This window comes from Pristiophorus japonicus, chromosome 13, assembly GCF_044704955.1.
Source record: "Pristiophorus japonicus isolate sPriJap1 chromosome 13, sPriJap1.hap1, whole genome shotgun sequence".
Classification (NCBI taxonomy): Eukaryota; Metazoa; Chordata; class Chondrichthyes; family Pristiophoridae; genus Pristiophorus; species Pristiophorus japonicus.
In genome coordinates, this window is record NC_091989.1 from 118,261,772 (window position 1) to 118,279,312 (window position 17,541).

Genomic DNA, 17,541 nt, shown 5'->3' on the forward strand with positions numbered 1-17,541 from the left:
AAGTCTTGAATAATTTCCTACTTGACACTCAATTATTTTGAGATCCTAAACTGGAAGCAGTGAGTTGGGATGTGGAAGCTCTGGAAATGCGCAGAAGGTTGAGGATAAGCCCTGGTGGATCTCGGAAGTGTGGAAGGTCTGGAGGCTCAGCCTCATGATATTTCAGTGCAAGGCGGAGGAAGGGGAGAGTGCAGTATCAACCACATTTGGGGAAGAGAGAAAGAAGCAATTGGTTGCATTTGGGTAACGATGGTTAAACACAGTCATGTTTAGGGATGACGGAGTGGGGAAATGGAGGGAAGCATTAAATTATTTGGGGGGGGGGGGGAAAAGAGTAGTAAGGATTACTGTGGGCTAGTGGCCCAATACTTACCTGACAGAAAAAGAAAATCACATAAAAGCATTTGTACGTCTTAATTTAAAGCCAGCACTTATTAGTACCGGAAGTTCATGCCATCTTCATGAAATATCCTACTCATGGTGTAGACCAAAACTCATTCATGTCAACCCACTTGAGGAATATAAATCATACCTCACCATGAATCCTCTACATCACAATGATGTAGAAAAATGTGATTTGGGATAATATATGTCTATTAAGACTCTCCCACTTCATATACCAGCCAACAATCCCTAAAAAAACAAGTAGCACACAAGATGTGGGTCAACATCTGCCCCAATCACTACTGCTCCTCACAGCATATGCAATTTGATTTTAATACACGCACTGACCATGCAGTCGAAGCAATGTGTAGAACAAATACAATCCAGGAATGAGGTGCATTGTTGTTGTGTCCAGAACAGGCAGGATAGTGCAACCTCCCGAGGAGCAAATGAGTGCTCCCCCAGAGAAAGCTACAGTATTATCCACAGCAATCACTCACTTGTAAAGCAATCTCGCTACTTGCAACCTCCCAGATTAATTTCTGCTCAAACAATGAATAGATAAAATTAATGCCACTAACAGTTTTTCCTAAAAAAACTGGCCCTTTTATCTGATTTCTCCTTTTCAATTGCAATTTCATTATAAATATAGCACAAGCATTTTAGTTGCTCTGCTTATACATGTGGCAAAGTTACATAATGCAATATTATAAGTTTCTTAATATGGTGCTTCTGTTAAATGGTTATTCATTTTAATTGAAAAAAAATGTAATGAGCACTTACTCCTTTGTCAATGACACAGTTAATGAGGTGGCTTCAAACCGAATTCCAGTATCTGTGTATCCAAGAGATCCTGTACTTCCGAAATTCTGGAAAACAGAAATATCCATTCCATATGAGCTTCTGCATTTCTAGCGAAAACTTTATTAAAGGTTTGCTTCTTCCAAAAGTAGACTGGCAGCATCGCAAGCATCATCATTTTTTTTACCAAATAAGAGTTTCTTGTTATTGGTCTCTTTTGGAATTAGAATGTAAGCAAACCATGTGATCATATCACTTAAATAGTAATATATGCACCATTAAGAAAAAAAAGTCAGTGCTTCAGCGTCCCTGATGGGTTAGTGGGTAAACATACCACCAGGGCGGATACAGATCAGAAAGGTCCCAGGCTGAGTTAGTTGACCTCAGTGCAGAGTGCCACTCACAATAACCTCTGCTGGAAGGTGCATGTGTGTGTGTGTGGATGGCAGATAAAGGCAGAGCTAGGTTTGGCTGTAATAACTTGTCTAGGTTCACACTTTAAAAATACTATTTGCCTATGGAACTGCACTCCCACATGAATCACTGCCTTCAGGGGAGGACGGAGAAATAATGTAGGAATCAAAAGTACCCAATTCCAAAAGCTGTATTACAACTTACCTAATGAAAGATAAGTACCAAGCACAGAAACAAATTACCATATCTGTACCCATCAACTGCATAGAATCACAGAATTTACAGCACTGGCAGCTATTCAGCCTATTATAGTAGTTCCTCAACTTTAATCCTATTTTCTTGCTTTGCTCATATCCTTACGTTTTTTCTTCCCAAATTCTTATCCAATTTCCTTTTAAATTGAGTTACAGATTGTGTCTCAATAACTGCTAGTGGTAAATCATCCTATGCAGGAATATAGGAGCATTAGGAACAGGAGTAGGCAATTCAGCTCCTTGGGCCTGCTCCACCATTCAATTAGATCATGGCTGATCTGCATCTCAGCTCCATTTTCCCACCTTTGCTCCATATCTCGATACCCTTACCTAACAAAAATCTTGCAATCTGAGTCTTGAAAGCTCCAATTGTCCCAACATCCACAACCTTTGTGCGAAAAGGCGTTTCCTGATTTTACTCCTGGATGGCCGAGCTCCAATTTTAAATTATGTTCCCTTGTTCTCGATTCCCCCACCCGAGGAAATAGTTTTTCCGTATCCACCTTATCAAATCCTTATAACATTTCTAACGCCTCGAGCATATCACCTCTCAAACTCCTATATTCAAGGGAATACAAGTCAGTATCTCAGAAATCCCAAGGAAACTAATATTAAATCAGGGCCAGCAACTCAATAACATTAATGCAAGTAAAATAACAGTAATGAAGAAAATAATGGCACTAAAGAGTGACAAATCCCCAGGGCCAGATGGTTTCCATCCCAGGGTTTTAAAGGAAGTCGGTGAGCACATTGCAGATGCCCTAACTATAATCTTCCCAAGTTTTCTCGATTCAGGAACTGTACCTTTAGAGTGGAAAATTGTGCATGTCACTCCACTATTTAAGAATGGCGAGAGAGGGAAACCAGGGAATTATAGACTAGTTAACCTAACATCTGTTGTCAGAAAATTGCTAGAGTCTATAATTAAGGATAGGATGACTGAACACCTCGAAAATTTTCAGTTGATCAGAGAGAGCCTGCATAGATTTGTGAAAGGTAGGTCATGCCTGATGAACCTGATTGAATTTTTTGAGGAGGTGACTAAAGTAGTGGACAGGGGAATGTCTGGATGTTATTTATATGGACTTCCAGAAGGTATTTGATGAAGTCCCACATAAGAGACTGTTAACTAAGGTAGAAAGCCCATGGAATGGAGGACAAATTATTGACCTGGTTAGGAAATTGGCTGAGTGGCAGGACACAGGCAGTAGGGATAATGGGTAGGTACTCAAATGGACTGGATGTGACTAGTGGTGTCCCGCTGTGATCTGTGCTGGGGCCTCAATTAGTCGCAGTTTTATTAGATGATGGCACAGAAAGTCATATATCCAAATTTGCCGATGACAAAGATAGGCGGCATTGTAGATGAAAGCATAAAAATTACAAAGGGATATTGACAGATTAAAATGTCATGAACAAGTACAGATAATAATTAAAAAGACTAATGGAATGCTGACCTTTATATCTAGAGGACTAGAAGTTATGCTGCATCTATAAAAAAACCCTGGTTAGATCACACTTGTAGTACTGTGAGCAGTTCTGGGTACCACACCTTAGGAAGGATATATTATAGTCTTGGAGGGAGTGCAGCGTAGGTTTACCAGAATGATACCCAGACTTCAAGCGTTAAGTTACGAGGAGAGATTACACAAATTAAGGTTGTATTTCCTAGAATTTAGATGTTAAGGGGTGATCTGATCAAAGTTTTCAAGGTATTAAGGAGAACAAACAGGGTAGAGAGAGAGAAACTATTTCCGCTGGTTGGGGATTCTAGGACTAGGAGGCATAGTCTAAAAATTAGAGCCAGACTTTTCAGGAGTGAAATTAGGAAACACTTCTACACGCATAGGGTGGTAGAAGTTTTTGAACTCCCTTCTGCAAACTGCAATTGATGCGAGATCAATTGTTAATTTTAAATCGGAGATTGATTGGTTTTTGTTAACTAAAGGTATTAAGGGATATGGACCAAAGCAGGTAGATGGAGTTAGGTTGCAGATCAGCCATGATCTCATTGAATGGCAGACCAGGCTCAAGGGGCTCAATGGCCTATTCATTACCTCATTGCTGTTTGTGGGACCTTTCTGTGTGCAGATTGGCTGCCACGTTTCCTACACTGCAAAAGCAACTACATTTCAAAGTACTTCATTGTGATTTGGGATATCCTATGGTCGTGAACGGTGCTATATTAATGCAAGTTCATTCTTTCTTTCTTCCTTCAGTATTCCAGGAGTCATACGATCTGCATCTGGTGACTTTTGTACTTTTAGTTGCATTAATTTTTTTTAATACCATTTCATTTTGAATAGTTATCTCTAAGATTGCCTCTCCCACACCCTTCTCAGGTACTCAAGACAGTCCTATTTTCACTCTCAGGAAGATGATCTCCAAGTGGTTCCATCCCTATTTTTCCTTATTACATACTTGCGTTTTCCCTTTATATTGATTGCCAACCTTCTTCTATACTCCTTAACCTTCCCTCTTTTGTTTTCTATACTTTTATAATTGCAATGGTTTTTTTCTGCATTTTCTTAAGCCACCCCTCATATTTATCATGTGCCTCTTTTTAGATCCTATTTTTATTCTAATCTCTCGATTTATCTATAGACATCTCCCGCTGCTACTTTATTGTTTGAACTGCCAATTTTTCTAACCTATTGATGTGGCCAGTCCCCTTATATGCCATTGAAATGACCTATCAGCCCAACACCATGGGGCCCAAGTTTCAGGCCGTGCCTAAAACGGCACAGCCCGGACGCCCGTTTTTCGCACCAGAAAGTGCGCCTAAAAAAAAACGTACCTATTCTCCAGCTCCCTGCAGGTCGTTTGCAGCTGGGCGCGGCGCAGCATGAGCAGTAGGGGGCGGAGCCAGGTCCCTGCGCTGAAAACAGTGCCGGGACCTTTACACATGCGCGCTACAGTGGGTGCGCATGTGCAGTAGCTCCAGGCGTCCAAAACTGTGGGAGGGGCCCGAAGCACGCAGCCCCTAGCCCTGGCCTCATGGCCTCACTGGGGCTGCGTGAATAAGGCTCCTCCCACCCGACCCGACCCCTGCTCTTCTGCCCCCCCCCCCCACCGGACCTCCGCGACTCTCTCTCTCTTCCCCCCCCTCCCGGACCTCCACGACTCTCTCCTCCCCTCTCCCCTCTCCTCCCCCTCCTCCGAGACCCGACGCCACCTATCTGTAAATCCAGCCCGAGGTCTTGGGCCCGGCCGTTCAGCCTCCTTCTCTCCCTTCCCTCCCCCCACCTCTCTCCTTCCCCCCCCCCCTCTCTCCTTCCCTAACCCCCTCTCCTTCCCTAACCCCCCCTCCTTCCCTCCCCCCCCTCTTCGCCCCCCTTCCTCCTTCTCCCCCTCGACCCCCCCTCCCCCCCCTTCTCCTTGCCCCTCCTTCTTCTTCTCCTCCCTCCTCCTTCCCTCGCTGTCAGAAACACAGACACTGACAGACAGAGAGTGAGAGACACACACAGACAGACAGAGAGATAGAGACACACTGGGGGGGGGGCCGTCCCAGCACGCTGTTGGAGGACTCCCGGTGCTGCAGTCGATAAATAGAAAATGTTTTATTTATTGATTTTTTTTTTAAAAATTTATTTTTTATTAATTTTTTTTGATTGATTTATTGGTTGATTTATTGATGTATTTATCACTTATTATTGATGATGGCTCTTTATTTGTAAAACTGACGTGTTTAATGTTTGTAAACTTCCCTTTAAACCCCCCCCCCCCCTCCATTCCCTACGCCTAATTTGTAACCTACTTCTGATTTTCTAAAGTGTAGACAAGGTTTTTTCGAACGTACAAAAATCTTCACTTACTCCATTCTAAGTTAGTTTGGAGTAAGTTTTCACTGCCGAAACTTTGAAAACAGGCGTAAGTGGCCGGACACGCCCCCTTTTGAAAAAAAATTCTGTTCCAAAGTGAAACTGTTCCAACTGACTAGAACTGGAGCAAACGAAATACCGCGAATTCAAATTTCTAAGATACTCCATTCTAAACCAGTTGCTCCAAAAAAACAGGAGCAACTGAGGCCGAAACTTGGCCCCCATGATCTGTACTCCTCTTTATTTTTCTCTATTTTCATGGTGAAATTACTTGGATTATAGACATCATTTCCCAAATGTTTTCCTACCTTTAAGATCATTTAATTGTTTGGCTTTAGTATCCAGAGCGAGTGTAGCACTACATCCTTCCTCGTTGGACATACAACATTTATTAAGGAAACCATCCTGGATGCATTCCAAGATCCTCTTGTCATTTTGATCACAAGAAGTTGTTTTATCCCAGTCTACATTAGGATGGTTAAAGTCCCCCATAATTATAACTCTGTTACCACTGCAAACCTTTCTAAATTGCCTTTAAATCTCAATCTAGATTTCTTGCACTATTTGATGGTCTATAATGTATTTCCAATATGGAGGAAAGTATCAAATTCAAAGGGCTGGATTGTCTAGAGCAATCCCCTGCAGAGTGGTGATTTGCATGAAGCAACGTGGATATTTGAAATAAATTCTAAAAGAGTGTTTTTCATTCAGCTGCCACCATCAGCCACACTATGGGCCCAAGTTTCAGGCCGCGCCCGACCTGGACGCCCATTTTTCACGCCACAAAGTGCGCATAAAAAAAAACTTAGATTCTCCGGCTCCCTGCTGGTCCTCTTGAGTCGAGCAGTTGGGGGTGGAGCTAGCTCCCTGCGCTGAAAACAGTGCTGGGACCTCTGCACATGTGCACTACAATGGGCGCGCATGAGCAGTAGCTTCAGGCGCCCAAAACTGTGTGGGAGGGGCCCGAAGCACGCAGCCCCTAGCCCTGGCCGAATGGCCTCACTGGGGCTGATGCATAAGGCTGCCTCCCACCCCGACTCGACTCCCGCTTCCCCACCCCCCCACCCCGGACCCGACCCGACTCCCGCTTCCCCCCCGCACCCGCGCTCCCCCCCCCCCCCCACCCGACTTGACCTCCCTCACCCTCCCTCCCCCCCGACCCAAACCGAACCGACCTCCCTCCCACCACCTCCCCCCCACCCCTCCCACGCTCCCGAACCGACCTCCCTCCCACCACCCCCCCCCCCGCCCCGCCCCACCCCTCCCGAACCTCCCCCCCCCCCCACCATCCGGATCGGACCCGACCCGACCCAACCCACGCTCCCCCCCCACCCGCCACCTGGCCTGATCTCCCTCCGACCCGAACCGAACCGACCTCCCTCTGCCCCGACCCGACCCAACCCAACGCCAACTACCTGTAAATCTGGTGCTGGGGACGGGCCCTGCCCGAAGTCTTGGGCCCGGCCCGTTCAGCCTCCCCCCCCGCCTCTCCTCCTTCCCCCCTCCCTCCCCCCCCTCCCTCGCTGTCAGAAACATAGACACCGACAGACAGAGAGAGACACACACAGACAGACAGAGAGATAGAGTCACCGACAGAGACACACTGGGGGGGGGGGGCATCCCAGCACGCTGTTGGAGGGCTCCCGGTGCTGCAGTCGGTAAGTAGAAAATGTTTTATGTATTGATTTAAAAAAAAAATTATTTCTTATTAATTTTTGTTGATTGATTTATTGGTTGATTTATTGATGTTTTTATCATTTATTATTGATGATGGCTCTTTATTTGTAAAACTGAAGTGTTTAATGTTTGTAAACTTCCCTTTAAACCCCCACCTCCCCCCATTCCCTACGCCTGATTTGTAACCTACGTCTGATTTTCTAAAGTGTAGACAAGGTTTTTTCGAGCGTACAAAAATCTTCACTTACTCCATTCTAAGTTAGTTTGGAGTAAGTTTTCACTGCCGAAACTTTGAAAACAGGCATAAGTGGCCGGACACGCCCCCTTTTGAAATTCTGTTCCAAAGTGAAACTGTTCTAACTGATTAGAACTGGAGCAAACTAAATGCCGAGAATTAGAATTTCTAAGATACTCCGTTCTACACTAGTTGCTCCAAAAAATCAGGAGCAACTGAGGCCGAAACTTGGGCCCTATGTTGTAGCAAGAGCTGTAGCTATTCTCCTCTCCCCAACCCAAGGAAGCTTAAAAAAAGCACCATTGGTCCACCATGAATATTCCAATCAGCTTGTCCCTGGGGAATTAACAAAATTTATGCAAATTGTAAGTAGCACTAAACAGTGTACAAAATTATAATTTGCCCAAATCACTTCTTAAAATTGACACCTTCCTACCTGAATGGATCTCGATGGGGATTCTTGTGCCTTTGGATTCTTGGGCGAGACTTTGGACCCTCGTCGGTGACGCTGCCGCACGATGTACTCATAAGTGCTTAGCCGGTTCCACACTATCAAAAAAAACGTCGTTTCATTATGCACAATCTGTAATTTCTACAGTGAATCATAAACACTGTATCTAGAAAAGTGAGTAATACTTCTAAAACTCACTTGTGATGTTTGTGTGGCATTGGAAATTATTGAAAAACCCAGTTCATATGTAATTTGCATACATATAAACTGAAAAATATATCCGTGTAAAATGTGCTGAAAGCCTTTGATATCTTTCCAAAGATTAAAAAATATATATATTCTTTATAAAACCCACTGCTAGACCCAAACTAAGTGAAGGATGTTTATGAAGTTTGTTTGGGTAAATGCTAAAGTTCATTCTGCTCATGGGTGATAGGTCAGTGGTTTTGGATGCATGCGCTGCTTTCAGAATGCCCATTTTAAAGCTCACTTTTAAATTGACAAGCAAACTATTTGTCACTATAAAGCAGGCTATTATATGGATTTCTATACTCCAAAGGTTCAAATGATTTCATCTGCAGGAATATTGTGTGAATAATAATAATGAGGCACGGTAGTACCACTACTGACCGAGCCCTGAAGGACATATCTGCCAGACTGGGCCTGCAGCAGGTGGTGAGAGAACCAACACGAGGGGAAAAACCTATTTGATCTCGTCCTCACCAACCTACCTGTCGCAGATACATCGGTCCATGACAGCATTGGTAGCAGTGATCACCGCACAGTCATTGTGGAGACGAAGTCCCATCTTCACACTGAAGACACCCTCTATCATACTGTATGGCACTACCACCATGCTAAATGTCAGAGATTCAGAAAAGATCTAGCAGCTCAAAACTGGGCATCCATGAGGCTCTGTGGATCATCATCAGCAGCAGAATTGTATTCCGCCACAATCTGTAACCAACATTTCCCTCACTATCATTACCATCAAGCCAGGGGACCAACCTGTTCAATGAGGAGTGCAAAAGAGTATGCCAGGAGCAGCACCAGGCGTACCTAAAAATGAGATACCAACCTGGGGAAACTGCCACACGGGACTACATGCATGCTATTAGCAGAGTTATGCGATCTCACAATCAACGGATCAGATCAATGCTCTGCAGTCCTGCCACATCCAGTCGTGAATGGTGGTGGACAATTCAACAACTAACGGGAGAAGGCGGCGCCATGAATATCCTCATACTTAATGATGGCGGTGCCCAGCACGCAAGTGCAAAAGACAAGGCTGAAGCGTTCGCAACCATCTTCAGCCAGAAGTGCCGCGTGAATGATTCCTCCCGAGATCCTCACCATCACAGAAGCCAGTCTTCAGCCAATTCGATTCACTCCACGATATCAAGAAGCGGCTGAGTGAACTGGATACAGCAAAGGCTAAGGGCCCTGACAATAGCCCGACTGTCGTGCTGATGACTAGCGCTCCAGAACTAGCTACGCCTCTAGTCAAGCTGCTCTAGCACAGCTACAACACTGGCATCTATCCAACAATGTGGAATACTGCCCAGGTATGTCCTGTCCACAAAAAGCAGGACAAATCCAATCCAAATCCAATCTACTCTCAATCGTCAGCAAAGTGATGAAAGGTGTCATCGACAATGCCATCAAGCAGCAGTTACTTACCAATAACCTGCTCACTGATGATGTTCAGTTTGGGTTCGTCCAAAACCACTTGACTCCAGACCTCATTACAGCCTTGGTCCAAACATGGACAAAAGAGTTGAATTCCAGAGATGAGGTGAGAGTGACTGGGCTTGACATCAAGACAGCATTTGACCAAGTGTGGCATCAAGGAGCCCTAATAAAATTGAAGTCAATGGGAATCAGGGGGAAAACTCTCCACTGGCTGAGTCATACCTAGCACAAAGGAAGGTGGAGATCAATCATCTCTGCCCCAGGACATCGCTGCAGGAGTTCCTCTGGGCAGTGTCCTAGGCCCAACCATCTTCAGCTGCTTCGTCAATGACCTTCCCTCAATCATAAAGGTTAGAAGTAGGGATGTTCACTGATGATTGCATAGTGTTCAGTTCCAATCGCAACTCCTCAGAAAATGAAGCAGTTCATGCCTGCATGCAGCAAGACATGGACGACATTCAGGCTTGGGCTGATAAGTGGCAAGTAACATCCGCACCACACAAGTACCAGGCAATGCCCAACTCCAACAAGCGAGGGTCTAACCACTTCTCTTGATATTCAACGGTATTACCATCACTGAATTCCCCACCAACATCCTAGGTGTTATCAGTGACCAGAAACTTAACTGGACCAGTACATAAATACTATGGCTACAAGAGCAAGTCAGAGGCTGGGTATTTTTACGTGAATGTCTCGCCTCCTGACTCCCAAAGCCTTTCCACCATCTACAAGGCACAACAGAGGAGTGTGATGGAATACTCTCCACTTGCCTGGATGAGTGCAGTTACAACACTCAAGAAGCTCAACATTATCCTGGACAAAGCATCCCACTTGATTTGCACCCCATCCACCACCTTCAACATTCACTCCCTCCACCACCGGCGCACTGCGACTGCAGTGTATTCCATCTACAAGATGCACTGCAGCAACTCGTCAAGGCTTCTTCGGAGTACCTCCCAAACCCGCGATCCACCTAGAAGGACAAGGGCAGCAGACGCAGGGGAGGACCATCCCCTGCAAGTTCCCCTCCAAGTTACGAACTATCCTGACTTGGAAATATATCGGCGTTCCTTCATCGTTGCTGGGTCAAAATCCTAGAACTCCCTCCCTAACAGCACTGTGGGAGTTCCGTCACCACACGGACTGCAGCAGTTCAAGGTGGCGGCTCACCATCACCTTCTCAAGGGCAATTAGGGATGGGCAATAAATGCTGGCCTAGCCAGCGACGCCCACATCCTGGAACGAATTTTAAAAAACATTCTGGCGATAATTTTCCAAGTATGTGTTGGTGGCAGGAAGCCTGGCTCGCTCGCAGCGCACATCAGAAAAATACTGGTCTTTGCCCACGATTTTACATCCATTAATGGACAGAAAATCACAGGCAGCACATCCACAACACGAGTGTCGTCAGCTTGATTCAGTGGTGCTCGAACTTTTAATTCAGAAAGGTTGTGGGTTTAAATCTCACTCCAAGATTTGAATGCATAATCTAGTTTGTGGGTTTAAATCTCACTCCAAGATTTGAATGCATAATCTAGTCCGGCTCCTCAGTGCAATGCTGAGGGAGTCTTTTGCGTAATATGTTAAATCAAGGTCATGTCTGCATGGTGTGGAGGACATGGCACTAGTCAAAAGAGGTTTCCAGACCTGATTGCTACCTAGTGACCTGTACTGGAAAAAGGATTCTGGCTCAGCTGAGGTGACTTCTACGGTCAAACTTCCTGTCGATGTTCACCACCTAGGCTCACATATAGAATCATAGAAATTTATAGCACGGAAGGAGGCCATTTCGGCCCATCGTGTCCGTGCCAGCCGACCAAGAGCGATCCAGCCTAATCCCACTTTCAGCTCTTGGTCCGTAGCCCTGTAAGTTACGGCACTTTAAGTGCACATCCAAGTATTTTTCAAATGTGGTGAGGCTTTCTGCCTCTACCACCCTTTCAGACAGTGAGTTCCAGACCCCCACCACCCTCTGGGAAAGAAATATCCCTTCATATCTCCTCTATACATCCCAATTACTTTAAATCTATGCCCCCTGGTTGTTGACCCCTCTGCCAAGGGAAACAGGTCCTTCCTATCCACTCTATCCAGGCACCTCAATTTTATACACCTCAAATCAAGTCTCCCCTCAGCCTCCTCTGTTTCAAAGAAAACAGAGTCAGCTTCTGGGGGCTCGAGGGGCTAGATGGCCTACTCCTGTTCCTAATTCTTATGTTCTCCAATCTTTCCTCTTTGCCACAATTCTCCAGTCCAGGCAACATTCTTGTAAATCTCCTCTGCACCCTTTCCAGTGCAATCATATCTTTCCTGTAATGTGGTGACCAGAACTGCACACAGTACTCCAGCTGCAGCCTAACCAGTGTTTTATACAGTTCAAGCATAATGTCCTTGCTCTTGTATTCCATGCCTTGACTAATCAAGGCAAGTATTCCATATGCCTGCTACCTTCAGGGATCTGTGGACCTCCACTCCAAGGTTCCTTTGTTGCTCTACACTTTTCAGTGTCGTATCATTTAATGTGTATTTCCTTGCCTTGTTAGACCTTCCCAAATGCATTATCTCTCACTTATCTGGATTGAATTCTATTTGCCACTGTTCTGCCCACTTGATCAGTACATTGATATCTTCCTGCAGTCCGCAGCTTTCTTCTTCATTATCAACCACAGAGCCTATTTTAGTGTCATCTGCAAACTTCTTAATCATGCCCCCAACATTCACGTCTAAGTCATTGATATGTACCACAAAAAGCAAGGGACCCAGCACTGAGCCCTGCGGAACCCCACTGGATACAGCCTTCCAGTCACAAAATCACCCATCAATCATATGAAGAGGGCAATGGCATCACAGAACCATTCCCAAGAATGAGACACCATTTTCAGAAGGGAAGGGAAGTAAAAAAGGAAACTATTTGTTTCCTCTGAAAGATTCTTTTTTCACTTTGGTTAGTTTTATAACACCTCCATTCAGAACATTTTTGCTTTTCTGAATCAGTTAATATAGTTATATTGCTTGGTGGTTATCTTTATATTTGCTTATTAAATGCACTTTTACTTTAAAATAAAATCAATCTCAGGATGTGTGGGTTACTGACAAGGCCGGCATTTATTGCCTATCCTTAATTGCCCTGAAAAAGTTGTGGTACACCTGAGGGCAACAAAGAGTCAATCACATTGGTGTGGGACCGGAGTCACATATCGGGGAAGACCGGGTAAGGACGGCAGGTTTCCGTCGCTAAAAGTCATTTGTGAACTAGTTGAGTGAGTCATGGTCAGTTTACAAATACCAGTTTTTCATTTATACATTTTTAAAATCAGATTTCAAATTCTCAAACTACCATAGTTGGATTTGAATTATTATCTGGATTCTTAGTTCAGGCTTCTGGATTACTAGTCCAGTAACATAACTGCTACACTATTGTAGTACCCTTATAGTAAATATGCCAAAGTGGTATAATTTCCTCTTTCCTTCCCATCAGCATATGGAGACAGAAGATGAGGGAATATCAGTTGGAAACGTGATGCAAGCTTTTAAGTCTACACTGCCCGGTTACCTTGAAACAGCTCAGAAATATAGAAATCAAATTACTGCTTGCTAGCAGCTGATACATATGCATTAGCATTAGAGAGATAATTTAGGACAAACTGGTCCTTTAAATGAATGACTGTAATACACTTCTGATAAGGTATGATTATCCTGCCCCCCTGTGGCAAATTGTTTAGTTTCAATATTCTAAGCCTTGACTTATTTTATTATAGTCTGTCAAAATAGATATTTAACAAATTTATGCAACTGTGTGGCACTGTAATTTGATCAAGTCTAATATTTTAAAACATTTAGAAACAATACAGAGAACCTTTAACATCTAATTTAAAACTCAAAAGAAAAGCTCAATTTCTTTAACAATGCAGTATAGAAGTGGTGAATCTTATTGATAAAATGAGTACAGCGGACATCTTGTATGTTACTTACACAGGTAGATGTGGAAGCACAGAAGTTGACCCAAAAGTGCCACTGAAGTCAGACCTAGTATAATGGTGATCACAGTCACAGTAAGAATGGCAGTAGCAGTTGTACGAACAGGGACTTGGGGCAGAAATGCAAGCCAGATATCTGTATCATTTATAGCTGTTAGAATTTAAAAAAAAGTATAAAACACTTTGTTAATTGGATTTAAACTTCACTGTAGTTCTCCCCCAACCTGCCCTCTTCTTCATGGTTCAGTGTCTAATTCTGAAGAATCAGGACAGTGAATTCTCCATTAACCGCATTCCAATTATCAGTCTGCCTGATTATGCACCAGCTTTTTTGCAGGACAAAGCTTTACATCAGATGTTGCTCCCGTGTAACATTAATGTTTCTTTTGTAATTTGTGTTCCTAATCCTTGTCTCGGCGGACAAAACTACATAATGTTTATCTGTACTGCGCTTGCTTCCATTCCGATACCGACAGTTATTGCTGTACATTTATAGTAGACCAAATTTTTGAAGACACAATTATCTTCTGATTTTTGTTATGCACCAAAGGGGGCAGTCCAAGTTTTGAAATCAGCTCCAGCACATTTGAATACTGAACTCCAATCAATGGCACTTGTTCTCCATATAAACATGCTTATAGATGTGAAAATTCAAACAAAAACTGGTGAATTCTTTACACTCAATCGAGATGTACAAGAAACCAGTCTCCCTAGGTGAATAATGACTGATGAACAAAAAGTGATATGCATCGCAAAAGCAGATATTTATACACATATCTGTTCCAAGTATAAATATCCTAGAATATTTTTTCATGACACTTCAAATGAATAAAAATCTAGTTTTTGCTGAGAGAAATGTATAATACTATAATTTTAAAATGCTAACCCTTAAAGGCTACCTTTCCTGTTTGCATGACTATTCGAAAATAAGCATATAATGTGCTCAGAAAATCTGGATGTATTTTGTTTTGTGACAGTCCATAGTATTGTTAAAATATTAAAATGGAATCCCTAATGGTTCAATGGAAAATGGTGTAGCATGGAACCATCCCTGCTGAGTTAGCTACTAACAGCTGGAGCTGCAGTGTGTTTATAATTGTCCTCAAGGTCCAAGTGCTGGGGGAAAAAATAAATCAGGCAGTGCTCCCACTCCTAATGGACCTGAGTAAGGAGGTGAGAAAAGGGCAAAAAAAAATATTCAACGTAGAACTGAATCTTTAAAGAACTCGCATGTTGTTCAGACACAGTTTACATGTAATTAAAATAGGTAGCAAAATAACAGACTTATACAGAGCCTCAGTCACACATCACATGAAACTAAAATTCTGCAAGGTAAACTTACTTTCAAATTTCCGGTTGGTGCGAAGCATATTTGCATCAACAAAGAACTCAATAAACTCAAAGGATGCAATGCAGATAATCACTAGAATGCCAAGGACAGCAGAGATAACACTGTTCAGGAAATGCCTAGATGAGAAAGCAGCAAATTAAAAGTAATACTGCACAGTATGAAATACATGTAACAGCAGAACAATGCTAAACAATTTACATTAAGATTTCAGTGTTCTGCAAATATTAAAATTCAATTAACTACACTACTCATCAAAACAATTTGATAATAGTTATTTGCTGTCAAAGACGATAGAATAAATTAAAGCGGCAAACATGCTGTATGAATGATGATTCGGCATTTTTAGCAAAGATTGAGAAAATATGAAATTTTACTTCAATATATCTCAGCATATAATCAAATATGTGAGTAACACATTATAAAAGAACTGCCTTGGCTTAAATATAGAATTATTGAATGTCCTTCGTAACATTCATGATATAAATTAGTCTTTAAAAATCGATTATCTACACACTGTTGAATTATTGCAAAGACAAGTTCTCAACTAGTTACGATGGGCAAAACTATCTTTTTAGCCACAGCTGCAATATGAAATTTCAGCCAGCAGATCTCTTTTGTGAGCTGTATACATTCAGCATTGCATAAAGTGAAATAGCATCTAGTAGCTGAAATGGAAATCTGCAGTAAACTCTACCACATTTTTCAAGTATATCAAAGCCATGTGCCTATAAGTGACATTGGAAAAATAATAATTTGCAGTACATTCTGAATTAAAAACATGTTTGCCACCAAAATCCCCAAGTTATCGAGGAGTGTGATATGTTGCAACACATGCAGTTCCAGGATAGAGCTCTACAGTTAGTCCCCAATGGCAAAAGATGCTGAACAAAACAATTGAACCATACTACAATTTCAACTCAGTTTTTATATACTTATCAATGAAGTGTTTGCATCAGTAGGAAAATTGGCCCGGAATTTGCGGTGGGTGTTCATTCGCTGCGACTACCCCTTTGAAACTGACCGCAACTTCAGGATGTAGTGCATGCGCATCCTAATGTGGAAATTCTGAAGTTGCGGTTAAGTCAATCAGTGCACCGATGTTGGTTATGCTGTGGCCACCAACCATCCCCCCACCCCACACAACCGGAAATCAGTGTAATCTGTGAAATCAAGGAAACTGACGAAAACCTTGGCTGCTAAATACCCCATTAAAGTTAGACCCTTTTGAATTAGGTGTAACTGGGGTTTTTAAAGTGTATTTTAAAGGGCTAAATAAATGTTATGGCTCTGAAAAATGAATTTTTATTTTGTGGAGTGTCAAATTTATCCATTTTAATAAAAATTTAAATTTAAGAAACTTAAAAAAAAAATTTTAAAGTTTGTTCATCTTTATTTCATGTTTACCCATGTGAGAGCTCCAATCTTGGTTTTGCTCTCTAACATTTTTTAAAAGTTAGAATCAAAGGAGCTTACTTACTTCCTGGTTCTTGGTCTGAGAATTCTGCTTTGTAATTGGCTGCTCAGATTGTTGATGTCACAGCAGCTCACATTAGGGAATCCCCATTAACTTACGTTGATTTCAACTGCATATCGGAAAAGCCGAAATTCTCGCCACAGAGATCGCGAGATCTTTAGAAACATAGAAAATAGGAGCAGTACTAGGCCATTTGGCCTTTTGAGCCTGCACCGCCATTCAATATGATCATGGCTGATCCTCTATCTCATCATATTCCCACTTTCTCCCCATACCCCTTGATGCCTTTTGTGTCTAGAAATCTATCTATCTCCTTCTTAAATATATTCAGTGACTTGGCCACTTTGTGGGAAGCTTACTTCGAGTCCAACGGCAACACCTTTACTTCGCCACTGACCGCAAGTTACGGGTCATTAACTTCTACATTACATTCCTCTGTCATGCTACTTCCACAAAGAGGCATGCCTGCTTTGAATTGTTAGACCAACCATAATAATTTGTAGCTTAGGTGCTTTTTACTACTAACATTATTTCATAAAAGTGACCATGCACTGTGTAAGAACATAAGAACATAGGAATTAGGAACAGGAATAGGCCATCTAGCCCCTCGAGCCTGCTCCGCCATTCAACAAGATCATGGCTGATCTGGCCGTGGACTCAGCTCCACTTACCCGCCCGCTCCCCATAACCCTTAATTCCCTTATTGGTTAAAAATCTATTTATCTGTGACTTGAATACATTCAATGAGCTAGCCTCAACTGTTTCCTTGGGCAGAGAATTCCACAGATTCACAACCCTCTGGGAGAAGAAATTCCTTCTCAACTCGGTTTTAAATTGGCTCCCCCGTATTTTGAGGCTGTGCCCCCTAGTTCTAGTCTCCCAGTGGAAACAACCTCTCTGCCTCTATCTTGTCTATCCCTTTAATTATTTTAAATGTTTCTACAAGATCACCCCTCATCCTTCTGAACTCCAACGAGTAAAGACCCAGTCTACTCAATCTATCATCAATAGGT

General features: G+C 42.8%; 1 protein-coding gene across 1 annotated transcript in view; it reads right to left on the minus strand.

Moving 5' to 3' along the window:
- Window positions 1–17,541, minus strand: part of LOC139278177 (palmitoyltransferase ZDHHC1-like) — an 80,067-nt gene that overhangs the window by 35,680 nt on the left and 26,846 nt on the right. Inside the window, exons 5-8 of the mRNA XM_070896830.1 lie at window positions 15,046–15,170; window positions 13,699–13,854; window positions 8,023–8,135; window positions 1,168–1,253 (exon numbers count right to left, since the gene is read on the minus strand). Of these exons, the coding sequence (XP_070752931.1) occupies window positions 1,168–1,253; window positions 8,023–8,135; window positions 13,699–13,854; window positions 15,046–15,170 (480 nt within the window). The remainder of the gene's footprint in view (window positions 1–1,167; window positions 1,254–8,022; window positions 8,136–13,698; window positions 13,855–15,045; window positions 15,171–17,541) is intronic.